Source organism: Diplotaxodon limnothrissa, linkage group LG20, assembly GCF_057381915.1.
Source record: "Diplotaxodon limnothrissa isolate DT_005_m linkage group LG20, D_limnothrissa_male_GT1.1, whole genome shotgun sequence".
NCBI classification, from domain to species: Eukaryota; Metazoa; Chordata; class Actinopteri; order Cichliformes; family Cichlidae; genus Diplotaxodon; species Diplotaxodon limnothrissa.
In genome coordinates this window covers 11,785,675-11,813,392 of record NC_140615.1, presented here as the reverse complement: position 1 = coordinate 11,813,392, position 27,718 = coordinate 11,785,675, and the positions used below count along the sequence as shown (strand labels likewise).

Sequence of the window (27,718 nt, the reverse complement as noted above, 5' to 3'; positions counted from 1 at the left end):
GCAAACAGGTAAGTCCAGGCATCGAAATATAAATATGCACATTTTTACTGAATATTTACAACAAAAACGGCGTTTAAACGACTTAAAGGATTATGCCTTTCAGCTGTCATTTAAGTTATTTCTGTTTTTAAATAATAAGCAAGGCACATAAGCCTTTGTTATTCTTTTTATTTATTTTTAGTAAAAACAAGAGCACAACACAAGCAGTGGCAATTCTTTATTGAGCTGATGGCATCTTCCAGTAAAAGTAGTATTAGGGGTTTTATCCATTCTGCAGACAAATTAATGACACAAAAATCAATAGTGACACAAAAATGTCTTGTGACATTTGTCAGTTTGTCGTCACTGTACACAAGTCTAATCTTTTCAGAGGTAACATGACAAATATACAAATATTATCCAAACACAAGATTTACAACACCTTGCTTCTGTAAAAAGGCATCAAGTGTCCTTTACTTTAGTTTAGTACTCATATATGTTCATGTAGATAGCCTTTGAGTAACATTCTCTGCATGAAAATACTTTAAGTACAAGAAAAATATTTTGGATGTTTAAAGAAAATGATTATATTATTATTTCATCATAAAAATGGGAAAAATATCACATAGAATTCTTTTCTTTAAGTTATACTGGGTAAGACAGACTTTAAAATGTTTTATATAATGGACGAAGCACAGTCCTACACTGAAGTCTAAAAATAAACTACACAAAGTAGCATAACCGCCTCTCAACGTTTACAAAAACTACTAGATCTCACCTTGTTTGCTGAAAACAGGACATGATTACTGATCACAAATCTGGAAAGAATTTTTTTTCAGGAACAGTGTCTGTTATGAATCCAGTTCATATTTAACAAAACTCATAAACACACTTCATTTCTTACTTCTCCTTATACAGTATAAATCTCATTTCATTTACAAGCAAAATGACACACACTTTAAACAAATCTGCCCCACTACGACTGCCTCTCACACTCCATCTCCTGCTCCTTGTCCTCCTCTACATCTTTTTCATATGTTTTGATCTCAGTGGTGGTCTCCACCTGTCCATTCTCCACCTTCTCCTGAACTTCCTGTTCTGATTCTTCTTGTTCTTGCGCCTCTCCAATCATCCCGTCCTCTGTTTCTCCCTCTCCAACCTGAGCACGGAAGATTAGCTCTCCTTCGTGGATGACCTGTTCGGGTGTGGGTTGCCATGTTGCAGTGGAATCCCCCTCGGCAGTGGTGGCTGCGGTGTACTGGTAGAAGTCGGAATCTGCCTGAAACATGACCAGGGCTTGAGCTGTGTGGATGCGTACGTGCTGAGCTAAGGAGCTGGCATCCAAGAATTTATCGCCACACGAATCACAAGCATACAAAATCTGCGTGTTGGGATCTGAGAAGAGAAGAAGGTTTCATGAACAAACGAACCATTTTTCAATCTGTGTCCTGTTCTGTGTAAGAAAAAGGAACTGGCTTCTGATGAATTTTACGGTACTGTTTACAGTACTGTAATAATACTTCTCATTGAGACCATTTAGATGGTTATGCAAGTAGCTGTGTACTTCAAAATCTGTCTCACATACTCATACGTACATATTCAGCTTCTTTTACTGATTATTGTTTTCAGGGTCAATAAATGGACTTCAGCTTATAAGCGTAACACTCCATACTGCTACTCCCCCAAACCATGTCTGATATTTTGTTGTCATTCATAACTAGGGATGGGTATCGTTTAGGTTTTATCCGATACCGGTACCAAATCGGTACTTTTGAAACGGTGCCGGTGCTCAAACAGTGCTCAAACCGGTGCTTAAAGACTGGAGAACACAAAATTGGTCCAAAAACCTCTCATGTTCAGCTGGTTTTTTGTAAAAAGATAACAATGTTAGCCTTTTCTGCAGCTATGGGGCATATATGGTATCACTCTTGGCTGGAAGCAGTGCTTAATCAATGGGAAAAAACACAAACTTTGTCCAAAACCTCTCATGTTTAACTGTTTTCCACTTTTTCTTTGGTCATTTTAGGCCTTTTTGGCCAGGGTGAAGGGAGTATCTGCCATCAAACAAGAGGACAGCCGCATGTAGCTATGATGATGTTTGCTAGTTCACCTTACATGCATTAATGTAATAAGGTGGTTAGCCTACTCAACGTAAATTACACGCGAACAACATTAAGCTACTCACGCAGAGAAGAACGGCTGCTGCTGCATCATCATCCTCATCATTTCTGCTACACTGACAGGGCTAGGGGCCAGGACTCTCCTCTTCGTGTTTTTGGGGGATATTGCTAACTCCGGGTCCGATAACAGGCAACCCACGCACAGTAGATGTGCTCGGTGTGAGGTCTCGCAGCAAGCTATCATACGGCGCATTTCTGGGCTTTTAAAAAAAACCGCTATGCATCGCCAGGTGTTTCATCGGATTTGAGGTGTTACCTCCTTTGACAGTATCACAGTATCAGCTTAAAGCACTTGTTGCAGGCTGCTGAGTTTGCATATTTTGCTGTGAAGTACAGCCAGACTTTTGACCGCTTCGCCTTGGGCATTTTTAATCTGTAGCTCTGCTCTAAAAGAACGCACGTACCTGGACCCGCCTACTATCCTCGGAAACGTAAAATGATTGGCTAGAAGTGTATCACAGCTCAGGAAAAAAAAGCACCGAAATAAAGCACCGAAATGTGCGCTGCTTTTCGGTCTGGTTACTACCGTTTATGTCAGAACGGACACCGGTACCCATCCCTATTCATAACATTACATGTTTTTATAATGCCAGGTCTTACCTGCTTCTTGCACTTTCTCCACGGCCTTGGTGATTTCAGCTTTCAGAGCTTCGGTCTCATCTGCAGAAACCGAAGCAGCCACTGGAACTACTGTTAACAGACACAAACATTGTCACCGTCTGTGCCTCACAGCCATCTACAAACATCTGTGTTGTTGATTACATTCTAGCCTTGAAGATGTAGTCTGACCTGTCAGCTGAGCTACAGAACTGGCCGCCAGGGCCTCTGTCGCCAGTGTGACGATGTCCTCCGTGGTGACGGTGACGATGTTGATCTCGCTGTCAGAGGTGCATGGCCCCGCTCCTCCATCACCCAACTCGTCTGAGCTTCCCTCTGACACCACCAGCCGCTTCATGCCGGCCTTGCCTTGGTGCACAGTCTTGACGTGAGAGCGCAGATTGTCCACGCGATTGAACCCCCGACCACATTTATCGCACAGGAACGGCTTCTCTCCTGAGACAACAAAACAAAGATAAGTAGTCAATTGACGGTGAAAGATCAGAGTTCTGCTGGATGGATACAAATGTGGTGGGAAACAGAGACTTAGCTGCTCAACAGGTGAACCCTCACTCTCCCAAAAAAAAAGCCTTGTAACAAATTTGTTCTTCACCTGTGTGAATGATGATGTGCTTCGACAGGTCTCCCACATTAACAAATGCCTTGTTGCACATCTGACACTTGTGCGGGCGGACGTTGTCGTGATGGCGAATGTGATTGGCCAGTTGACTAGACTGCACAAACCTGCACAAAAACATATATATGATATTTCCTCTCATCTACTTTACTGACACATTTATTCATTTTGTTCATAAGAAAATAATCTTTTAAACAGTATTTTAATCTCTAATTTGGTCAATCTCAGTACTCTCACTATCATTTGAATGAACTATAACAGGTCACTGTTACTTGACCTTTGAGAATGACCACAAATCTATATTATCTTCAATTCTCATTACCGCCTACACAGGTCAAAACCTCTAAACTACACTTAATATTCCCCTCTCAAACATCCCTGTTAAATAATGCCAGTTTCTATACCTCAGCTACAAGTGAGTTTGAAACCTGAGCCTATCATTGCAGCACTGTGCCGTGCTGACCTTTTACCACAGCGATCGCAGACGTAGGGCTTCTCTCCCGTGTGCTGGCGGACATGAGCGATGAGGGAGCTGGCCTGAGTGAAAGCTTTACCACAGATAATACAGACACAGGGCTTCTCTCCTGCAACATATAAATAACTGTTTCACTATCGTGGGAAGTAGATAATATTCACACAGGGATTCAGATGGAAGAATGAAAATAAGTTCCCCAGAATCCCCAGAGTACCTGTATGGATGCGCTCATGCCGCTGCAGAGCTCCGGGATCACTGAAAGCTCTCTGGCAGTGCCCGCAGACGTACGGTTTCTCCCCGCTGTGAACCCGCAGGTGCCTCTTCAGATTCCCTAAAAAGCAGGTATTAGTACACACAGATTAGACCAAATGGCTCAAAGAAGAAAAACAATTCTACATAGTAACACACCAACTAAAAGCAATTAAATAATTTTGTTCATGTATGGTCTAACTATTGGATATCACACTTTATTTTAATAGTATTCATCATTATTTTAATATTATTAGTGATATTATAATTATTACTGAATCTCTAAATATAACATTTGTTGTACTTGCATGCAGTTTAATGGGTTTTTTGTATATCCCAAACCATTTTCAAACTGAATAACACTGACTAACACTACCTACTAACGGAAAGGAGCAAAGTAGGTTTCTGTTAGTAAGTACAAAAATAAATAAATAAATAAAATAACAAATCAATGGTGTATGTTTTGATATTTTTTTGGTCCTTAATTTCTCTCAAGATCAATATGACAGGTAGAATTTGTATTCATGAAGAAACAGAGAGCGTTTTATTCACTGTGACAATAAAAATGCAGGGAGAAAAAAAGCAACATTGTTATTACTTCTTTTTTTACCTGAAGTGGTAAACTGCTTGCCACATTCTTTGCACTTGAGAGGCCCGTCTGTAATGTGGATTTTTAAATGAGCTTTTAGATTCCCAACCTAACGAGGAAACACAAAACAACAAAAATGTTCCTTAAATGACACTTAAGTATATGCGCGCTCAACCGGGGTGACAGCCAAGCCAGTATGACTTTAGTTAAGTCTCTCTGGCGCAGGTTTGGATAGAACTAGGGATCTAGCCTGGGGAACCTTACTGTATCCATGCCCTGCAGAGGATTTGTACCCTGACCTGTTGTTCTAAAGAGAGTCGTGTTGTTTTTCTCCTATCTCCCTTCCCTCACCCACATCCAGCTGCAAAAGCGGGTGTGGAAGGTAAAGTCCAAAGTGGTCTAAGTGGTAACCCCCAAACTGTAAGAGTGGTACCAGCACATTTCAGGCACATCATCAGAGGCTTCTGTCCAGACTCATAAGACTCACGGGCCTCAGGAAGAGGACCCTAGTTTGAGGAACACACACATATCATTCCCAAGGGGTTTGAGGCAGAGTTATATATATATACATATACAAACAGTGAATATTACTATCCAGCTAAGATTTTTCAATTAAAAATAGTGTTGCCTGGAATCATGTTATTCATTCATCGTGTTTATATTTGTCCACAGAAAAGCCAAACCTTTCCAAGGGTACCTGGTTGAAGCGTTTGTCGCAGTGTGGACACTTGTTGCCCTTCTCTGTGTCATGTGTCTCCAGATGTCGCATCTTGGCCGTGGGGTCAGAGAAAGCCTTCTCGCAGTAGTCGCAGTGGTATGGCTTCTCGCCGCTGTGCACCAGCTGGTGGCGCTTCAGATTGCCCGAAGTGGTGAAAAGCTTGCCACAAACTTCACAGCTGTACCGCGCTTCCCCTGTGTGACGTTTGCGATGCAGGTTGAGCAGACTGATCTGACGGTAGCTCTTTCCGCAAGTAGAGCAGCAGTACGGCTTCAGGGGGCTAGGAGTCAACGACAGCTCACTTTAATTAAGCCCTCTGCAGAAGTATGCAAAAATACACTAAATGAATATGAAAAGGAAAAGGAAAAGCCATCCACCTGTGTGTTTTCTCATGGGCTTTACAAGCTGCGGGGTCAGAGAAAGCCTTGTTGCAGTCCCGGCAGCTGAAGGGCTTCTCTCCAGTGTGAATACGCATGTGCCTCTTGAAATTGCCCGTGTGGGTGAATTTCTTCCCGCAGTCCTAAAAAGAGGAAAATATATCGTGAAGCCTTTTAATGCAAAGATATGCATGCAAATGTGACCAACATTTGCATAAAAGCATCTATGATGCCCAGCTTTTCATGAAAGCTCCCAGCATTGACATTTATATCTTCAGAGCCTGCAGACCAGAGCAGGAAAAGCAGGCACAGCGCAACTTAGGCCGTCCCACAAATCCCTCACCTCACATTTGTGTGTCACGGAGCTGTAAGGCTTTGATTCAAATCGGCTGCTCATGCACGCTGACTGAGCTTGTCTTCCATCTCTCTCGCTGCTTGGGCTGTCTCCTTCCATTTGCTGACTTATCTCGTCATCCTCCTCTCCATCCTCGTTATCATCAATATCATCAGCCTCCACATCGCCGGTCTCCAAAGAGTGTTCTTCCTGCCCTTCAGCCACCCCTGCTGGCTCTGCCACCTTATTATCAGTTTTTGCCTGTGATGGGGCTTCATCCTCTGAGTCATTGTCTGGGAGAACAAGAGCAGAAAAGCTCTGAAAATGACAAACTGTCTACAGCTTTGACGGGGAATAGCAATGACTTTTTGAGATATGGGATTACTGGCTTCATCGGTCTGTTAAAGTGATGACATTCTTTACATCAGACAGAGGTCACTCTTACGTTAATGTTCCCCACTGCGTCTTCCAGACATACCAGCTACAACTGGGGCAACAACTAGCACCATCAGCAATGAAACAAATACAAGAAGCAGGTTTGCTGCAACCTTTAAAGAAATGTGTTTATTCTAATACAAAGCAAATGCTCTAAATCCTATTAGATTAATGTGAAATGACTGCGTGTTTGAAAGGTGCTGAAGAAATATACATGTTTTTAATCACATTTCTGGCATTTTAAATGGAATGTGAAAATGCGGAAAACAGCACTCGGATAATCATTCGAGCACTAATCAACCTGAATCTAGAGGTGTTTTTAAATGACTTCGCTTTTCCTGCCTCTGCACAGAGTTTGTCCAGTGGGAAGCTTAAACGAAAGGGGCATTGCATAAGTTCCTTCAGGACAGAGCGCTCACCAGGTGGGAAGTTTCGTCGAGGTGGTTTTCTGATTCTCCTCCCGCGGGAGCTCATATAAGGCGAACTGCCAGCAGATTTTAACGGTGATTCTAATAAAAACAATAAAATAAAAAACGAAAACACTTCTTTGTTAAGCCATCACAATCATTTGTGTTCTTTCCATTGAATTTAACTCTTGATTTTAAACATTTATGTATGTATTTATTTATATAACCTATCGTTTCTTAAAAACATTAATAATGGATAAAATAATATATCAAGATATCAAATGCCATCAAATAAAAAGCTACTAGCATCATGTGGATCCTTTCAAACTTTAAACATGCTAGCATACATCATAATTAAATAACTGAAAAGACTTTCTATGAATATGTATTTACTCAGTATGTAGTCGGCATCAGCGGTGTCGTCCTGGAAGGCGGGTGCGTCTAATGCACCACTTTCTTCCTTGTTCTTGACAGACGTCTTCTTTTGAGTCAGAAGGTGGGACGTTTTTGGGGGTCGTCCGCGGCCTGTGTGGGTTCTAGTGGGTTTCGGCTGAGAAACAGGCTTCTGTGTTTTGGCAGAAAGCTCTTCCTCTAAAATGTCCTGACTTTGAATGGTCTCTTTATCCTCTGTGGGAATGCTACGAGGGCACTCCTCGGCTTGTGATGCCAAATCTGACAGCTGACTGTCAGTTTCCTCTTTCTGCTCTCCTTCACCTGTTTTTTCATCTGGTGTGTTAAAGACAGAATTAAAATCAAATCAAATCGAAATTATCAGGAGCAACATTTCACACATTAGAATGCAGAATCAATGACGACTGTGTTCCATTTTCAACAAACTGAATGCCAATAAGAACAGATAAAGAACCATGTTATGAGCTCAACAAAACAACAATCGGGTAAATATGTATTAATTACTTTTCATTTATCTTTTTTAATGTAGAACAGCATCTGTTAGGACTACTGCCAAACATGGACACAGCAGAAATACACGTTTGTCATCATGCTATGAAAAGTGACGGTAAAATTGGTTGACAAATTTAATACAAAGCAACCTGATGATTCATTTGAAGAATCAAGGCATGGACGGATTAGCTGAGGGCAATGACAATTTATCTGAAATAAAGAAAAAAAGGGTACAGACACGAGTATTCACCGAGGACCTGACTCACCAACAGCAAAATCCAGTGTTATGACGGACGGGGCTGGATTTGACAACGACTGGTACGCAGAACACGCATTCACGATTTCTTGCATCTGTAAAAAGTGAGCTACCGACAGCACGTCTTCTACATTCTGCAGATTTAAAGTCAGCTTTGCAGTGTACATAAAATCCAGGACCTGACCCAAGCCTGAAACGACATTCATCAAAACAACACATCCAGTTAGACAGCAGAGACGAGGCAGAGATAGGGTAGAGCACATAACCTGACGGGGACCGACCTGCTGCATTGCTAATGTCCAGATGTACCACATCCTTCTGGTCCAGAAAGAGGGTGCGGAAGTACACGCTGCAGGCAGCCAGCACAGCCTTGTGGGCCTTGAAGTCCACACCGTCCACGACAAAGGTGCAGTCACACAGCAGGCCCTGCTTGCGCTGCCGGTTAAGCTGCTCCAGAACTTTCCCACTGTGCCACGGGAACTCCATCGTCCTGAAGGACAAGCTCTGTGGATAAAACGGATGAAATGTGGAGCACGAGGAAGCTTGAAAAGGCTGTGATGGTCAGGTTAAATCTGTGTCTGCATTCTTCACCTCTGATATAATTATGCATCCTCCGACAGCATAGTAGTTTTATTATTGACTGACTGCGGTCAGTCAATATTAGGGGATGATTGCTTTCAGAAAAATAGATGTATCAGCCTTAAAACTAAACCTATACATTACAAATTAATATAAGTCAACAGAAATAAGATATAATGAGCTATAATGAAGTATAAATTCTGTGTCTAGACTATATGTCACATTACACCATTACATTATTTATTATCCTTATTTAAAACTGGAAAGTTGTGTTCATTTTAATTTCACAATTACCCCTTTTACAATGTATCAGCACAGAGATGTATTAAAGTTAGCGTCCAACAAGCTAAATCAGTTTTTAACTGTGTATGTGTTGTTTCACAAGCAGTTTTAATAACAGCAATTGTATTCCTCACACTAATTTGTGTCTTCCTTTGGACTATAACCACGGCTATCATTGTTAACTAAAACTAAACAAAAGCTAAAACTAGCTTTGAAAAATATTCTAGTTAGATAAATAAAAATAAAGCCTAGACCATGAAAAGGGGTAAACTAACTAAAACTATTTTTGGAATTTGGAAAATAACAGAGGAAACATAAATAAATATGGTATGTGTTAATCTGTTAGAATTTTGGCACAAACTGGTTGATGAGGTAAAATTTTGGCTCTGGCATTTGGCATAAGTAATAACCAATAGCAAAATGAAAACTGAAACCAATAAAAACTAAACTAATATAATAAAATCTAAACTAAATTATTATTAATAATAACAGTAATAAAACTATAATAATTATAGCAACGCTGCCACTGGTAATGTCTAAGTACTTTGTTTCAGTTGTTATGTTAGATAATGACATCTCCTCCAGACTCACAACTGTCCCATGGGACGCAACCTATGAACCAAACTTCACAAACATGTTGCGTGTGTGTGTTTTTAAGGACAAAAACGGCGTTTTGAAAATCAACCACTCAAAATGACTGCTAGCTTAAATCCGAAATGCAACGCGAAAGATGCTAAAGGCCAACTAAACCGCGAGATACGACATTAACGCAAGGATGAAGCGTAATCTCGTGTCCCGCTGGCTGTGCAGCTATTTTTAATTCTCTCTTCTTTTTCTTTTTTTTAACTTGAACGTCAGTTTCTCCACAAGTTTTGACAGCGTGGTTTGACGGTGCAATATATCGATTGCAATTCCTCAATCCTTGCAGCTTTGTTATCAGGGATTAATTTAGCATGCCTACATGCGTGTGGTGAGGGAACAAGATGGCGGAGCTGCGAGTCCGGCCTCCCCTCTTGTTGTTTCCACAGCTAGCCTGTTCTTTTCGGTTTTTTAAGAAGCGCCATTTTAACAGAAACCAACTTCCGATTTACCTCCTTGTTATCTCGTCTTCACTCGGGCTTGAAACTGCTGGTCCAAGCGGTCTTACGGAGTTTTTGGCTCAGTTGGGAAAAACGAACCCAATCGAGTTTTTCGGTGATCGATCATACCCCGCTCACTCCATCCAACGCCATCTTCCTCTCTCTGATCGATTGATAGGGACCGGCCGGATGTATCGCTGGAGCACGCGCAGTGGGAACCAATGTTTTGCCGACAGAGGCCACGCGGTGTCGCGATACACCCAAGTTACATAATGTGCAAAGCTGATACCTTCATAACACAGTGGAGCTAAAATGGATTTGTAATAGAATAGTTTGTCATTACAGGCACGTGTAGTGTGTAAATAAGCGCTCTAAGTCTAACTTAATAATCACAAATTTCAAACTGAATCCCTGCGTGCTAAAATGAGCTATATCTTTAGGCTTTATTTTATACAATCAGAAGAGGTCCTTGTCTTAAATCATCGGAAAACTGAAAGAACAAGGAGAAATTAATTTTCTGCGATACAAAAAGTATAGTAATACAAGGATAAAAGTAATGCTCCTGTATATTTCTAAGGAAAAAGCCACTGCATAGCTCACGTACAGTGGAGGAAATTATAAACAACAATGACTTCCAAATTATATTGGAGAATACCTCCTTTGAAACCCTATTCTCCTGAAAGGAGGACAGGATGGTTCATAATGCTCCCACGCACAAAAGACTGAATAGAAGCACCTTTGTATATACACCTCTGTGCACCTACTGAATGCGAAATCCGTTTCATATTGATTTCAAGGGTAGTTTGCCTTGTGGTGCTCAAGGTTTACGCAGATTTTTATTCCAAAGATGGTTAACAAAACAGTGGTTTAAGGCAAGTCATACCAAGGATGGTGATAAGTCTCCACAGAAAAGTTCTCCAGTTCTGTCAAAACTGAAACAATACGAGTAAATAAACAAATAAATCTCTTAAACTGCCAACTCGTATTTCCTGTCAATAATTTGTAAAATCAGAAGTTCATAAAAAGCATTCTACAGAGCAGGATGGCTTATTGTCAAAGCAGTATCATTTTATTCACACAAATAATATTATACAATAACTTATCATCTTTAGAAGTGACCGGTAAGTTTTAGAATAACACTGGGAGGGGTAGGGGAGAAGTTAACTGATGGGTTGTGTGTCTACATCTTTGTGCAAAATGGTGCTCCAAGCCCTTGTGTCTCCTTAAATTAATGTGTATGTCCCGTTGTGTATGTGCGGGATGAGCTAACTCACACACATAAATGAGCAGCAACAGAGTGGCATTGTGTCACACAGAGCACAGTGTCAGCTCTCTGAGTGTTTGAAGTAAAACTGAATGATGACAGTGAGGATAAGAAGCACAGGAAATGGTATGAAATCACAGGAAGTGACGGATCGGACCGTCTCTAGATTTTGATCTCGGTGCGGAAGGTCTGTACGAGCTCATGCTTGGCTGGATTTCGCCGTGCCCGGACCGTGAGGGTCCCCTCGGTGCCCAATGATGATGTCACTGAGGTGGGATCCACGTCCTCGGGTAGCTGGCACTTGTGGGTGAAAGTGTTCATCACTGAACCGTCCTGGGCCAACTGCCAAAACAGAAAGCTTTAGAGATTCATGCGATGTATTGTGGAGATGGATGCTTGGTTAGGGTTTATTTGGCTCACATTAACCCCTTTTGTTTCAACACCTCCCACCCACCTTTTCCGCACGGACTTCTATCTGGTTGTTGGATGTGGTGACGATGATGTCTTCAGGGGAGAAATCTCGCACGTCAACTGTGAACTGGTACGAATCGTCAAGAGTCTTGATATTTCCAGCTCCACCTAAACCCACGGCCAAGACGATGAAAGGATGTTAGAGCACAAATGATGAATCGGGAAGCTACAATTAACTGTGCAAAGTACATATATCTCGCACAGTTAACGTTCACAGATTTTCATCTTCAATACTTCCTGTGTGAATAAACCCACCAGTCTGAGAACCGTGTGCTGTTCATCACTGGAGTACCTGCAGGTGGTGCTTCATTAAGGATGGGCTACACACACTCATTTGAGTGAGGGATCTGCAGTTGTGTGTATTCACCAAAATCCATTTTTAGACATGATCAGAATCTCTGCTTTTGCTTCAACAGCATGACACACCTTCTATTCCACACATTCTGGGCAAACATGGATTTTATTGTCGATTTAATGGATTGAATAGAGACAAAAGATGCACAAGCACCTTAATTATTACAGTTCAGAGGATCATCTGTTTTCCATGGTTAAATGAATCTGAGCTAGACTCTGTGCTGCATGCTTACCAAACTGAGCATGCCCTCGTCTGAACTTGAAAGCTAAGCAGGGTTGGGCCTGGTTAGTACTTGGATGGGAGACTGATTAGGAATACCAAGTGTTATAAGCTTGGGTTGGCTGTAGGTTTGTGGTCCAACTCTTGGCCTCTGCATGCTGAAGTACCCTTGGGCAACATACTAAAACCTCAAGTTGTCTGTTCGATAGAAAGCACTTTGACGAAAGTGCTTTTGTGAATGATGGGTGTTGTGTGAAGTGCTTTGAGGAGTCGAATAGAAATCAGTTACACTCCCTTGTTGTATGTTTCTTTTGTAATTCCCAAACCTTTTTTTTAAGCTCTTGTTGTTCATATTCATATACAAGCTCAAAAAATATGATGAGTAATAATGGTGATTAGTTGACGAGGTGTAAAAATTGGGGTAAAAATTAACTGTGTTTTGAAATTTGGCTCACATTATGGGCAGTCAGCAGACATGAAGAAACAGATCATTAATCTGTCCACATTCATCCATATTCTATATTCACTTCCATTTTTGCTCTGTTTGGGTCTGCACCACCTCTTTGGAGAACATATCTGACTTTTTAGCTGCTGAGTTAATGACTTTCTCTCCTCGGTTGTTCAATAAGCAGCGTGATGAGTTAACCAGAAGTTGATTTTTGTTTTTTTTTGTTTCCAGCTGACTAAAGTTTTCTGAGAACAGTTTGGAGGCAAGAAAACCGACAGCCGACATATGGTTTGTGGCTTTGTCACTCCTGTGAATCTTCCACATGGCATAATCATTCAATCCGTGCCCGGTGTGACTTTAAGAACTGTCAAGAGGCACAGCTGTAGTCCCGGTTAAATATCCTAGGACTGATAGGTGAGTCGGTCCAGGAAAAAAGCGTGATTTATTCTCTGTCCCTGTGGAGTCTGAGCTCACTGAAAGCCTGCGTGGTGCATGACCTCACACACACGGCAGCAGACTGGAAACGAGTGTGTGTGAGTGATATTAGCTCTGACTTCACGTATAGGTTAGCTTAATTATGTGACCTCACCTCACTGTGGTGTGTGTGTGTGTGTGTGTGCGCACTGGTCACTGGGCAACCATCTGGTCATTTCTCATGCAGGCGTCATCCCAGATACTCAGTGTGTGATGTCACACTGTTGGCAGTTAGTCCAGCATTCCCAGGTTTGCACGTACTCTGTGTGTGCTTGCATGTGTGTGTGTGTGATTGCGTTGCTTTCTTCTCAGCAGCGCCCACCTCACATCTTATCTGCTGCACCTATTACAGCACCAACCATGGCTCCAAAACAATGCTGCTCTGCCCCTGACACATAGGAGCACATGGACCATTTAAAGATCAGATTTCACACATACACGCGTCTGCGTGGACCAGCAGCAAAGTGATACGGAGCACTTCACACCAAGTGGACACTGAGATACTGAGCCTGTAGATGAACCAGGCTGTGTGAAGAAAAAAATCTCCTCAACCCTCCGTTTTAAACACATATGTAAATTCCTAATAAATCTTTTAAAAAAAGAGTAAATACATGTCCAAAAATGGAGTCCGTTCTGTTTATTCTTTCAGCACCTTGGCTACAGTTTCCCTTAAAGAAACATCTGTCCACACACAGATCAGCCACACCATAGTCTTCCTCTGAAGATATGTTATCAGTATCACTCCTTGAACAAAAACACACCACTGTACACAAATCGCATTCAAGCGGGCATAAATCATCTTTGCCGTCAAAGCTGTTCCTTCCGCTCTCTTTTACTATTAATTTTTTACCTCTTTTGTTTACAAAACGAATGCCAGAGACCTTAAATTTGCTTCCAACTTACTGGAAAAACCCAAGGAGTCGCTCCCAGGCCTCATGAACGAGCCAAAGTCCTCAGCAAATAGTCCCCGGCTCTTCTCCATGTATGGGTTACCAGAGGACGTAGTTGAGGATGAAGTCTGGTGGAAACTACGCTCCGATCGATAGGCAGAGGAGTTGGTTACACTCATGGATGGCTGTAAGTGCTGGGTAAGGCAGAGGAGGAGTGAAAAGGAGAGAAGAGGGAGGCGGAGAGAGTTGATTCTTCTTGCGGCTATAGTTGCACACACAGGTCTTCTATCTACCTTTACTGTCTTTCTTTTTCTGTCTGTCTATTTATTCTTTTTTTCTGGTTTGTGTAAGGCAGTATCAACCTTTTCCCCCAATCTCTTGCAGCCCTTTACCCACGGCCCTTATATACTATACGGTCCCATGCAGTGGTTGGGAGGTGGCACGTGTCACACAGGCCACAGCTCATTGGGAACACTGTTCTAAATTTATCATAAGACTCAGAGAGCTGATGGAGAGATGGGTCTGTGGTTGGAAAAGTTCTGGGCACTGAAGGGCCTAAGGTTAAGAGAGGGAGGCAGAGTGGGATTTGATAGAGAGAGGCAGAAAAAGAGCAGGGGCTGACAAGGGATAAAGGGGAGGGGGGCAACAGTTGTCACTCCATCACACGTCATCCCTGAAATAGCTTTCCGGCCCTCGCTTTAATTCCCCCTGCTCTCCATCACTCCCATCTGTCTATTTCTTCTGCTTTCATAATATTCAGGGCCACGTCTTTTGACCTGAAATTAGATCCGCATGCGTTTCTGCCGTTTAATGCCAGCGTATGGAGTAGCGCGGCATGGTTTCATCTCAGATGTTTGTGCTCTCACAAGGGCCCGTTCTCGACTGAAATCCTTCACGGTGTCATGAGTTTATTTAATTCAGTCTCCTAATCATGTGCCAGAAAACGCAGCTGCTGTCTTGTGTTGTGCTGAGAGAAGCGAGCAAAGTCAATCTAAAAGTGAAAAAAGCGCCTCACCTCTATTTTCAGAGTGTAGGTTAGGAGAAAAGCAAAGATGGAAAGAATGTGCCTGAAAACAAAGCCACGGATGGGGGCAGGGGCCTCGGTAGTGACATTGCTTTGTGGCTATTAATATCTGCACGGAGAGCACAGCCCATCATGATTAGTAAACACTCTCTGCTCCTTTTTTCTAGTTAGTGCTGCTGACAGCTAATCCATTAAAATCCATTTATGTGCTCTCTGAGGTTGCCTTGTTGACTTGTGATTCATTATTCCAGTCGAAAGGAGGTTTGTATGTAAGACACATTATAGGCAAATCAGAGATCACAACCTCAGTCCTTAACATCTAATAACGACCATCACAGTCAATCTTTACAGAAAATTCCCAGGCAATCCACCATGCAAGGTGATCTTTGTTTTTGAAACGTTACCCTGTATTGAAAATGACGTCACACTGTTATTTTCTTCCAGTCTTATCAGTACAGACCCCTGCTGAAGGTCTAAATCCAGCCCAGCAACTCAGCACCTCCCTAACAGAGCCTCCTCCCTACCTAGTAACAGCAGTAATATTGTTACTTTATTTCAGAATCAGATATGAATCAGTGTTTCAAACTTCTAATGGAGATTAAAGCTGCTGGTTGTAGGGATGGGAATTGATAAGAATTTAGCGATTCCTATTCCATTAGCAATATCACTTATAGATTAAGTTCTCATTGGGTATGTTTTCAGAGTCACCAGTATCTTTAAGCAGCAATGCAGAAATTACATTAATGCTGTTGGTCAAATGTTTGCGCATGTTTGTTGTGGTATTTTCCCTCTTTGTTGTGATCAGAGTCTTTACTCAAAAAAGTCATTATTTCACATATTACCCTGGTCGTAATGCAGTATATGACTTATTTACTCCACAGAGTAACATTACATTAAATTCATGTTACTCTGTAAAATAGCTGAAACACATATAATCACTATTTAACACTATCAACCCCAGGCAACATCCCACACACCAAGACAAATCCCTAATGAGAAGACATGTCTCGAAGATCAGTCTCTTAGTGGAATACAAATCTGACCACAGTGGGTTCTTGGCTAGCTTGGCGTTAGCATGCTGTCTGGGCAGATGCTTGAAACCGTGTTGTGTTAGCAGCATGATGCAATTTTTCCTGTCCTCGATGCAGTCTTTCACTTTACCATTTATCTTTTCCTGTTGTGCACTAAAAAAATAACTGTCCAGGCTCTAGACTGCAGCGCTATTTTCCTCCTCTGACACGCAAACTGAAATCAGGTGATTGCAGAGGTGAGGACTCAAGTCACATGACTTGGACTCCAGTCATTAATTGTATGACTTTAGACTTGGCTTAAAAAAATGTTATAAGACTTGTGACTTGACTTGGACTTTACACGAATGACTTGGGACTAAAATTCAACATACATATTATTTAAAAAGTGCGGACCATTAACTCATTTTGTTCATTCACTCTTACCACACTCCGTACGTATGTGAGCGTGAGCTGTAACACAGCCAATCAAATTAACCAGATAAAAAACAAAACAAAAACAAAACAAAAAAACACTCAATCCAAAAATGCTCCCAAGTACATAAACTACGAAGTAGTCAACAAAAAACGAAATGTAATATGAAAAACCTGCGAGAAGAGAATCACTGACAGAGATAGAACAACTTCCAACTTTGTCCAACATTTGAAGTTGCATAAAGAACGGTACCATGGTGCTATTCTTTTGCTATGATGAGATAGCTGACTTAGCTAACTTCATCTTATTAGCAACTGTTCTCCGGGCTACGCTGATGATACTGTTTGGCTTCAACATGTATGATATTTTTGTCATGCTATTTTACACCCGGTCTTACAAGCGCATCCAAGAATAACATGCAAGTTGGTAGCTCAGAATTGTCGGTAAATGGTGAGCAGGGTCCGTTTCGGAAAGTGGGTTTCTGTACCTGAACTCGAGGAACTTGGTCTCCGTCTCCTCCCCATCATTAACCCCGTAGATTTAACACAGTTTAGACTGACAAATATTTATTTTACCATCACATCAAAATTCAAAACCACTGTGTTTAATTTGCAATTAATGCATGGCCGTGTGTAACTTTTGCATCATTTTTCTCCTGTCATTTATGTCAATACATCACATAAAATACTTTGATCTTATATTATTAGCTGTTGTTTATTTGAAAATGTCAGTTATTCTTAACATTGACGCTAAACATTGCTTATTAGAACGCATTAGAACAAAACAAATTTCCCACACGTGGGACTAATAAAGGTTATCTTATTTTATGCAGAGTTTTTAGAAAAGTGTTTTAATAAATAGTTTTTATATTTTTTATTTTCTGAAAACTATGAGGGTTTAAGTGTTAATATTTATTACCGATTAGTAGGAACAAATTAAAGTCAAATGCAATTCATGAATGGCTGCACCTTTGAAAGCATATTTGAAGAATACCAGATGAAAAAGAGGATCACAAATGAACCTGAACAGCCTTCCATATCACAGTTTATGGACAATTGTGCTGGACAGCACAGCATGACTCATCCACAGCAGAAAGCTATCACAAATGCATGATTAAGTGACTTGAATATTGGTTGCAAACTGTCTATTGTGGAAAACAAGAATTTTCGACACTTTCTGCCAGTAGTTGACAGAAAATACAGAGTCCGGTAGTATGTTGCAGAACAATTATATCAAAACAGAGAATGGTCTGGTCGGGAGTCTCCAAGCATCTTTCTTGGAATTTTTATCAGTGTGCAAATGGCTAGAGCAGAAGATGGGATCACTGCTCCCTTTTCACATCCAGTGTACCTTAAAGCAGCTGCTTTGGATCCAGCATTTTCTCTGTTGTGGGTTGGGACACCATGTGTTGGGCAGTTGTGACATAAAGACAGAAGTGACATTAAAAGTTAAAGGTAAAGACTGAATATAGTGTATATTTTTTCTGTATTTTTTTTTGTCTAAAATTGTAATAAAGACTCTTTTGCTGTTGTTAATTTGTTTTGCCAGATCTGATCCTGCAAGATGCTGCGGATCCTGCAAAGTCAGAGCAATCTGTGACTCCTGGTGAGAAACATCAAGAAGACTGTGAAGATGGAGGACTCTTTGCTGCTTAGTATAAGAAGCAGAAGAAGGATGTGGGGAAGAGCAGGGCTACAGCTGAGTCACTACCTGGATATTGCTGATGGACACAATGCCCTCTTGTTCTGGACAATGAACATACAGACTCTTCCTTCTCTATTTCATGTGGGCACCAGAGTTTTGGCAGTACCTTCGTGTGTACCTGCATTTGGCCAATTTGGCAAATGCAATGCACAATAGTTAACTGAAATAACTTAAACTGCACATATATATATATATATATATATATATATATATACACACACACACTAGGGGTGCAACGATACACAAAATTCACGGTTCGGTTCGATACTTTGGTGTCATGGTTCGATATTTTTTCGATACAAAAAAAAATGTTAATGCCTTTTTAATTTGTCATTTATTAAAATTATAAATATATATTTTAACTCAAAAGTACAGTTTTTAAATTTAATGTTGCTGAAACAAAAGTAATTAAAAAAATAAATATATCTCAGGGCTCTCAAAATTTCAAAATCCCTGGTAGCCCTTCGGGCAGGGACTCTTCAGTTTTTAGTAGCCCAAAATAAATGTAAGTAGCCCGAATAAAAAAGAGAGCAATTTTTTGATTGATGTTTTGTTTCCTGTTTTGTTTCCTTTACAATATTATACTTTAATGTATAATATTGTAAAGGAAACAAAACATTAATCAAAAAATTGTTGAAAAACAAATTACAACATTGTATAAAAATTACAATCATCAACTCAAATACTTGGTTCTAATTGAACAGAAATTTCTATGAACTTGTAAGAACTGTGTAGGACATGAATCAGTCTGTGTCAGATCCTGAATTTGAAATTTCCACTGAAGTCACGGGTAAGACGCAAGTGGAACCAAGATCTAGGCCATTTGCTTTTTGAAGTTTGCAAAGACTGCTAAATTTTGCCAGTGGTAGTTCACTCTTTGCAACATAGTACGCTGTTCTAAACAGATTTTTCAGGTTTATTTTGAGTATGTTATTTGCAATTGGTGTTTGTTCTGGGAAAGATATTGCAGACTGAGCAATAATGCATTTCTTGGATTTCTCATGGGTTCTAATGGGGGCCTTTCTTAAAATGACTGGTCCCAGTAACAAAGGCGCTTGTCGACTCAGAAATCGAGAGAAAACCAACAACACACCTGGCAGAACATTATGTTATTTACACGGGTGCACATAAGTGGTCCGCATGTGCGCATTCGCTGTCAAAATAAAAGACGCGCACCAGATAAGAAGTTGCAAAGCACTGTTTTTGTCCGCTAGAGTGGGATTTTCACGGCACATTCCGCACCACATCTCTGTGCGTTCATCATTTGTTTGAAGCCAGCTCACCTCCTGCAACCACTTTTCCGAGAATACGTGCTTCTTTTGTGGTTCGGACTCCTGACATTTCTTTGGAGGTGGAGGAACATCACAGTAATTGCTTAAAGGAGCTTCTTCGACATCTTTAAGAGTTTTAAACAAATGTCTGTCCTCCTCCAGAAAATCTTATGTATGCAAACACGCATTGCAACTTCATATCTTGTGCGCGTTCTTTTTTTTTTTTTTTTTGACAGCGAATGCGCACCTGCGGACCACTTATGTGCAGCCCCGGTTATATAGCTCGTCATATTGCAGCCACAGAAATTCTTTTGTCCATGAAACCATAAAGCTGCACTTTCTTTTTGCCTTATAGTCTGATTTGTCATAACTTTTCCGTTTTGTGGTAAGCTTTTCTTTGGCTGTCACTTCTTCACCCTGACCTGTCTTATTTGGCTCAGCAGAACTAAAATATATATCCTGCTGCTTTTACACACACACACATAACGGTCAGCGATTCTCTGCGCGATCAACCTCTCACATGTTTAAGCTTGCTGCGGGAGATTTCACTTGTCATGTTTGCATAGTAAGCTAACGATTGATAAGACAATGTCAGAGGAATTGGTGCACAAATTATCATCACTCACCAATCAGTGCTGTCACTCTCTAGCGATTTTGCAAGCCCTGTATCTGATTGAGGAATCACTCATCTTTGGAAAAGAGAGTTTATTACAGAGAAATAGCTCTTTCCAAAATAAAAGCTATACTATACGCTTCTTCTGGGCTATATTCTCAGCAGCATATTGTAGCGGGTCAGGGCTGTTCGGGCTTCTGTTTATACAGTTATGTTTTGTTTATGTTGCCATAGTGACGGGTGACGCCCTCTCGCTGCGGCGGTGTGTCCTTCCGGCGTCAGAGGGCGCCTTGTGTGTTGTTGTTGTTGTTGCTGTGCGGTTGCCGCGCTGAGCAGTTAGCTAGCGGCAGTGTTCTTCTGCAGATGTCAATAAACGGCTGTGCTCCCTGGCTAGCTCACGGGAAGCAAGACCAAACGACACCTCCGTCTCCTCGTTGTCTGAGCTCGCCACATTGGTGTCAGAAGTGGGATGATGGTGGCACCCCATGTTCTGACCCGAGTGACTTTTCCCCCGCCGGTCGTGACCGGCCGGTGCGCCAAAGGAAGGCACCTGGACATTTGCAAACTGAAAGCAAAAAACAAGCGCAAATTCAAACGCGATTTCAATATGTCACATATTGACAGTGGCTCACCGATGCCAATGACATAATTACCCAGCTACATTTCCGAAAGAATGCAAAAGCATTGACATATATTTTTCCTTCCTACAATAGCCCGACGGGCAGGGCAGAGATAGATTTTGGTAGTACGACTGGAAAAATCGCTAGCCCCGGGACGTCGGGCTAGCGATTTTGCAAGCCCTGTGTTACAGGCATGGCCCTTTAAGGATGAAGCCTGATGGGAAATGTATTCGGGATGTGTGTAGCGGGACTGCCTGGTGTGTGTGTGTGAAGAGAGAGAGCGGAGAAGGGGAAAAAGTAACGGTTAGCTACAGAAGAGACGAAAAGAAAATAAATAAAAGGAATATAATAACTCCCTCGACAGCCAGAGTTGTGTCGGCGATGCTCGCTGTGAGTAAACTGTTTCAGCCCACTGTACGCGGTGTTCGTGCCTTAGAGAAGAAATAAAGTTCGGTGAAGCAGTTTCCTACGCCTCCTTCGATCTTTTTGCTAGCGGAGTTGACCTGTATAGTAAGCTGTTGCCGACTACGAGTCAGTTACGGGACCTTCAAGTAACTGCCAGAGGTTTCCTTACTACGGTTCGGGGCCGCGGCTCTGGCGCGGTAACACCTGTATCTGATTGAGGAATCACTCATCTTTGGAAAAGAGAGTTTATTACAGAGAAATGGCTCTTTCCAAAATAAAAGCTATACTATACGCTTCTTCTGGGCTATATTCTCAGCAGCATATTGTAGCGGATCAGGGCTGTTCGGGCTTCTGTTTATACAGTTATGTTTTGTTTATGTTGCCATAGTGACGGGTGACGCCCTCTCGCTGCGACGGTGTGTCCTTCCGGGGTCAGAGGGCGCCTTGTGTGTTGTTGTTGTTGTTGCTGTGCGGTTGCCGCGCTGAGCAGTTAGCTAGCGGCAGTGTTCTTCTGCAGATGTCAATAAACGGCTGTGCTCCCTGGCTAGCTCACGGGAAGCAAGACCAAACGACACCTCCGTCTCCTCGTTGTCTGAGCTCGCCACATTGGTGTCAGAAGTGGGATGATGGTGGCACCCCATGTTCTGACCCGAGTGACCCCGGCCGGTGCGCCAAAAGAAGGCACCTGGACATTTGCAGGACTTTGTGTGGGGTAATGGGGTCGTCAGGGACGACTGACCCCTTAGGTGGGGGCTATGTAGCGGGTCAGGGCTGTTCGGGGTTCTGTTTGTACAGTTATGTTTTGTTTATGTTGCCATAGTGACGGGTGACGCCTTCTCGCTGAGAAGGTGTGTCCTTCCGGGGTCAGAGGGCGCTCTGTGTGTTGTTGTTGCTGTGCGGTTGCTGCGCTGAGCAGTTAGCTAGCGGCAGTGTTCTTCTGCAGATGTCAATAAACGGCTGTGCTCCCTGGCTAGCTCACGGGAAGCAAGACCAAACGACACCTCCGTCTCCTCGTTGTCTGAGCTCGCCACAATATTAAACATATCAGGTCCCCATAAGGAGAATCATGTGCTAACTGCTGTCTAAATGACTCGGGTAAAGTTTGTAGCATGCATGATTGTTGTTTTTGTCTGCTTCCATTTGTCTTTGCACTAGGATGATGTCGGCGTAAATGTGCAGTCATATTCATTGTGTTCCCACTAGTGCTGTCAGCGTTAATCTCGTTGAAATGACGTTAACGCCACAACACGGCAAATCTCCGTTAACGAGCTACCCCTGCGTGGGGCTAGATGGCCAACACCTTAAGAGCTAACTGCGCTAACACACTAGTTCCCACCCATGTAATTGAGCATTGCGTGGCACATCCAACATACTGTTTTACTTTAGTCCATGACTCGCTTACCTTCAGGGTCATACGTCACATGAAAACCAAAATAATTCCAAACGCCAGATCTGAATGAGGGTGCGGGAGGTTCAATTTGCCATGTTGCAAGGAGAGCTTAACTTCTGTCTCACTAGCTTGCCCTGCGCTCTTCCTTCTGACGATGCTGTCTGTGTTGAACGCTCAGTGGATCTGCGCTCGACAGTGCAGCCTACGCAGATTCACTGAGCGCTCAACACAGACAGCATCATCAGAAGGAAAGTTGATAAAATAAATTACAAATTTTGTATTGTTCGATACATATGCGTACCGAACCGAAAGCATTGTATCGAACGGTTCAATATCGATACGAATATCGTTGCACCCCTAATATACACATATATCTGGGTCTTTTGTTTTGTTTTGTTTCCTCTGTCACTGACACATGGACACATACAAACACACGTGTTCACACAGTGACTAGAGGAGAGAGAGAGTGGACAAGCTAATCACACTGCACTAAATTTACTGCAATGGTTCATTGTTATATACAGAAGGAAATCTCGGCACTTTTTGTTTGAACAGGAAGTTCTTCTTTTGCATTTTTCACTGAATGTTTATTCTGTGAATTTGTAGTTTAGAGGAAGAATATTCTTGCAGCAAAGTTTAATAGAGCTGTATGTTATAGAGGTGCAATTTCAGAATTAGTTTGTGCATGTCTTGTAAGTTCACTTGTTTTGTCAAGTGTTGAGATAAATACAGATTTAAAAAAGAACACATGGTCTTTTATTTACATTGACTCTGACTTGCCTGACTTTACTTGAGGCTTGACTTGTGACTTGAAGATAAAGACTTGAGACTTACTTGAGACTTACAAAACAATGACTCGGTCCCACCTCTAGGTGATTGTAGCGCAAGCTCAAAAAACGACAAGCGGGCTTGATAGGCAGCAGAAGTGAGAAGTAAGGAAGTAGAAATTTTTACTGTACTTAAATAGAATTTTCAGGTATCTCCACTTTACTTAGGAATTTATGTATCTGTCAACTTTTGATTTTAAACAAATACCAGTACTTTTTCCTCCTTACATTTTCAAAACATGTTTATTTTTGGTTTAACACATTCGAGTCAGTCCTGTCCCCCTATTAAACACCAGGGGATGTCGCATGAAAATAGATGAAAGAGGCAAATGGTGTGCCATAGCCAGGGGTTAAAGTGGGCCGGCATTTTTATTTATTCATTTTATTTTGCACAACATCGGAACAGTTGCAGGACGGTTGCACTCCGTCAGCATCTATTTAGCCCTACACAAGATGAGCGAGCATTAAGCGAGTCATATTTTTTAAGTTGTAAGTCGTTTCAAATGCAACATTTCTATTAGCTCAACAAATGTCCACAAACACACAGGCTTTCATGCATTTTGTCGCACAGTGTGTTGCTAGCTAACGGTCCAGCTGCTGTATTTCACAGGGAGAGAAAGAGAGCTAACTACACTCAGAGATGGAAAAAGATAAGAAAGACGGAAGAAAAGGAAGAAGAGTGGTTAGAATTACAGGTAAGAACTGCTCAGTGGTATGTGATAAACTGTAAATGTAAAGCTTACAGGTCAGTCCTCATGTTTTTAAATCAGATTTTGAGTCTGTACATTTGACATTATGCTTTTTCATGTTGTGAAATGTGCTGCAAAACAAACTGAGATAATATAACTGGTTTACTGTGATGGATTTAAAGTGCGTGTGACTGGTACGCAGTGGCTGTGGTGCTCACGGTCAGAGTTCAGTTACATAAAGGGTAACAGAGTTAAGGTGATGGTGCTTAGATTCATTCACAGATTGAAACCTTCACACCAACTTTATCCTGTGTGGAAAAAAGACAGCATAAACAGAATACTGTCAGTGTAGAGGATGGACATAAAAGACAAGGCATGACCATAAAATACTCAAAGGATAAATTCAATTGGTTTATAATTTTATTACATAGTTGGAAAAAAAAGTTAAACAAGTAAATAAAGAAACAACGTAAAAGAAAAGTAAAAAAACCCAAAAACAAATCAGTAAATAAAGGAAAACGGTAATAAAAAGAAAAAAAAGGGCCCCAACAATCCCCTCTGAGCAAGCACTAGGCGACAGTGGGGAAGAAAAACTGCCTTTAAACGGGGAGAAACTTCCGGCAGAACCAGGCTCAGAAGGGGCAGTCAACTGCCGGGACTGGTTGGGGGGTTAGGGTGGAAAAAGAAAAAAGATGAAGGAGAGAGGGAAGAGGTGTTAGGAGAGAAAGGGAGAAGGGGGAGAGGAGTGGTGAAAATTAAGATGGAACAGAGGTGGAGGACGACGAGGCTACATGAATAAGCAGCAGCGCCTTTTCTTCTTTTTCAGGTACTTTTCCATGAGCTCTTTTTTCTCCAGGATGAGGGTTCTCAACTGATCGTTTGTTTCTTCAATTTCCTTCTCAAGTTTCTGGCATCTTTGCTCCGTTTCTTTTAATGCTCATTTCTTCTTGTGATTTCTTGAAGCTTACACTGCAGGACTTCATTTATTTGCTCTTGTTGCTGCTTTTGCGCAAGCATTTCAGCGTTTTCGCACTTCAAGTTGTCTAATTTCAACAACATCTCATTAATGACCTCTGAGTGTTTTTTCGCCATTTCATTGATCCTACACTGCATCTTTGAACGTAGTTTTTCCAATACTTCTCTTTCCAGTTCAGGTTTTCTGTCTTTCATTGTATTACAAAATTCATTCAGTTTTAGATTTCTTCTCTCAAAGTCCTGGAGAATACGTTTTTCTTCTTCCTGTTGCTCTTTCTCTTGAAGAAGCTCTTTATTTTTGCACTGTTTCATCCAGCCTGACTTTCAGCACTTTGTATTTTTCCTTTATGCCTTCAAGTTGGTCCTGCATTTGTGTGACCTCTTCCTTTTTCTGTCCGAGGATTTGTACAATTTCTTCCATAGCTTCATCAAGCGTTCCTCGGAGCACCTGATTCTTTTGCTCCATGTTTTCGAGATCCCTTTGCATCTCCTCAATAGTAGCATTCTTGTGTTGAAGCTGGGCAGACGTTTCTTTTAATTCAGCACTCTTTTTCTTGTTTTCCTTCATCAGGAACAAAATCTTCTCTCGTGCTTGACCAAACTTTCCTTCCCAGGCCTCATTAATAATTTTTGTGTAAGGCTGGCGTTGCTGTTGTTTTTCCAGCTCTTGATTTCGTGCTTCCAATTGTTTGCACTTCTCTTCCAGTTGAAGCTTCTCTTCTTCAATTTGTTTAATTTTTGCATGTAGGTCGGAGTTCTCCTGTAATGTCCTTCGGGCTGATAAGACACTATCCATGGTTGTTTTTCCTGGAGCGATTGGCCGGCCAGACCTCAAAGGAGAGGCGGCATAATCTTTTTTTCTTTGTGGGCATTTTCGTGGATACATGTTGGCGCCTGTGCACAGTGACTCTGAAAAGGTTTACAAATACTTCCAAATATATCTCTGGTCGAACGTTTGAAGGCTGCGAACAAACTGACTAAAAATTGCTGCTCCTGACCCCTACTTAAGGAAAAAACTTCAAAGGATCAAAGGCATGATGTCCACTCTTTATGAATCACATGGCATTTTGGAACGGGGATGGTTTTTTTTAAACTGTTTTTAAATTTTACTTGAGTGTTTCTTAGTTTTAGACCAGTTGTTTAGTCTGAGGCTTACAGCTGAATTAACAGTAAATTAGTACAGTCGAGTCATGCAGGATGATCACCACTTTTATATATTCAGTATGTGGGTCAGAGTGAGTGTGGATAGACAAAACACAATGATCAGGCATGACATTCTCACTAACTAGTGACACCGTGTCACCTGCGACACACACACACACAGCACGTATGATTTTGCCGGTTTCAGCTGCTGGTTGTTAATGTTGCAGACAGATCCCACTGTAACAGACTGCGGCTGTGCTTGAAGGTCATAACATGTTTTCATTCATTAACCTATCGTATTTCCATGAAAACATAGCTATGTAGGCAGAAGTCATTTGTCGAGATTGCTGTAAGCAAAACATTTTCAACCTCAGTTTATCACAGAGAAGCAGCTCTCCTCAGCCTCACAAAGAAAATAAATGGAGGTCATTTAATTTGTGACTTTACTCTCAAATAAAGCTTTGTCTATATTTGCAAGTGCATTCATTTTCAGCTTCAGGATTCAGAAACTGTAAGGAATAAATTGATTGGTTTATTTACTTATTTGACAGCGAGGAAAACTTCTCAAGTCAGCAGCAGTCATTGTTCACAAGAGTAAAGTAGCGTCTCTCGGTCTGGCTCTCTAGGAACCTCAGCGTGCTGTTCCCATGGAAACAAGTTTTATACTGAGTAATTGTGTGTGTGTGTGTGTGTGTGTGAGAGAGAGACAGAGAGAATGCATACTTTACTTCAGTTTTTTAAAACAAAACGGATGAAAGAATAAATTGGATGTATAACTGATAGCCATTAACTTAGGGCTGATTTAAAGTGTGTGTGTGTGGGTGCGCACACATGTGTATGTGTATTCCAGGACTGAACAATGATTACCTTGACCTTCAACAACCTGTTGAAGCTAAACCTGCATTTCCTGCAAAGTTTGGGACATTAAGAGAATTCACAATGACAGTTTTGTGCAAAATGTTTTTTTCTGGTTCTCTGGGCCTTTAAAGACAATCACTCTTCTAAGCAAGGTCATAGTTTTTTTTTAATTGCAATTCTTGCAGTTGTAAAGTTATTGCAGTAACAAAAGCTCAGATTAAAACTGATTTTCAACTGACCTACCTTCAAGTTTATATTTAAATGAATGCATTTCCATCTAATCTAATCTAATCTAATCTAATCTAATATAATATAATATAATATTCTGTTTTTGTTCTTAAAAGTCGGACCATTAAGTTATTTGAAAAAGAAAAAAAAAAGAAAATCATTCATTTTACAATTTTAAGTCCTCTATGACCTTGGAAAATAGACACTGAATATCTAATATATATAACAAATCGCAATTTTTAGTTTAGCCAGTTAAATTTATCAGATTTTAATAGCTAAAGTTATCAGATAATTCATAAATTACACAGTGGAACATGTATTTTAAGCATAT

General features: G+C 41.3%; 2 protein-coding genes across 2 annotated transcripts; both read right to left on the bottom strand.

Annotated features, from left to right (window-relative positions):
- Nucleotides 1-891: 891 nt before the first annotated feature.
- On the bottom strand, nt 892-10,224 carry zbtb17 (zinc finger and BTB domain containing 17). Its single transcript, XM_085344068.1, has 15 exons — nt 10,089-10,224; nt 8,418-8,640; nt 8,147-8,326; nt 7,371-7,703; nt 6,990-7,079; nt 6,145-6,428; nt 5,802-5,944; nt 5,404-5,704; nt 4,728-4,815; nt 4,083-4,199; nt 3,857-3,977; nt 3,370-3,500; nt 2,949-3,212; nt 2,760-2,849; nt 892-1,374 (listed from the first exon to the last, which is right to left on the bottom strand). The coding sequence occupies exons 2-15, from the start codon at nt 8,620-8,622 to the stop codon at nt 956-958; spliced, it is 2,766 nt and encodes a 921-aa protein (XP_085200194.1). The 5' UTR covers nt 8,623-8,640; nt 10,089-10,224; the 3' UTR covers nt 892-955.
- A 902-nt stretch (nt 10,225-11,126) lies between these two features.
- Nucleotides 11,127-14,582, bottom strand: hspb7 (heat shock protein family B (small) member 7). Its single transcript, XM_085344584.1, has 3 exons — nt 14,211-14,582; nt 11,795-11,919; nt 11,127-11,682 (listed from the first exon to the last, which is right to left on the bottom strand). Exons 1-3 carry the CDS (start codon nt 14,374-14,376, stop codon nt 11,503-11,505), a joined length of 471 nt encoding a protein of 156 aa, XP_085200710.1. The 5' UTR covers nt 14,377-14,582; the 3' UTR covers nt 11,127-11,502.
- Between the last annotated feature and the right edge of the window lie 13,136 nt (nt 14,583-27,718).

Bases quoted from the DNA above. Each gene is read 5' to 3' on its own strand.
- zbtb17 (XM_085344068.1), bottom strand. From the start codon at position 8,622: ATGGAGTTCCCGTGGCACAGTGGGAAAGTTCTGGAGCAGCTTAACCGG. The intron at 6,429-6,989 runs GTGAGCGCTCTG...TTGTTCTCCCAG, and splicing joins TCGACGAAACTTCCCACCTG to ACAATGACTCAGAGGATGAA. The intron at 1,375-2,759 runs GTAAGACCTGGC...TTCTCTTCTCAG, and splicing joins GGAGAAAGTGCAAGAAGCAG to ATCCCAACACGCAGATTTTG.
- hspb7 (XM_085344584.1), bottom strand. From the start codon at position 14,376: ATGAGTGTAACCAACTCCTCTGCCTATCGATCGGAGCGTAGTTTCCAC. The intron at 11,920-14,210 runs GTAAGTTGGAAG...CCGTGGGTTTAG, and splicing joins CGACTCCTTGGGTTTTTCCA to GTGGAGCTGGAAATATCAAG. The intron at 11,683-11,794 runs GTGGGTGGGAGG...CTGTTTTGGCAG, and splicing joins TAGAAGTCCGTGCGGAAAAG to TTGGCCCAGGACGGTTCAGT.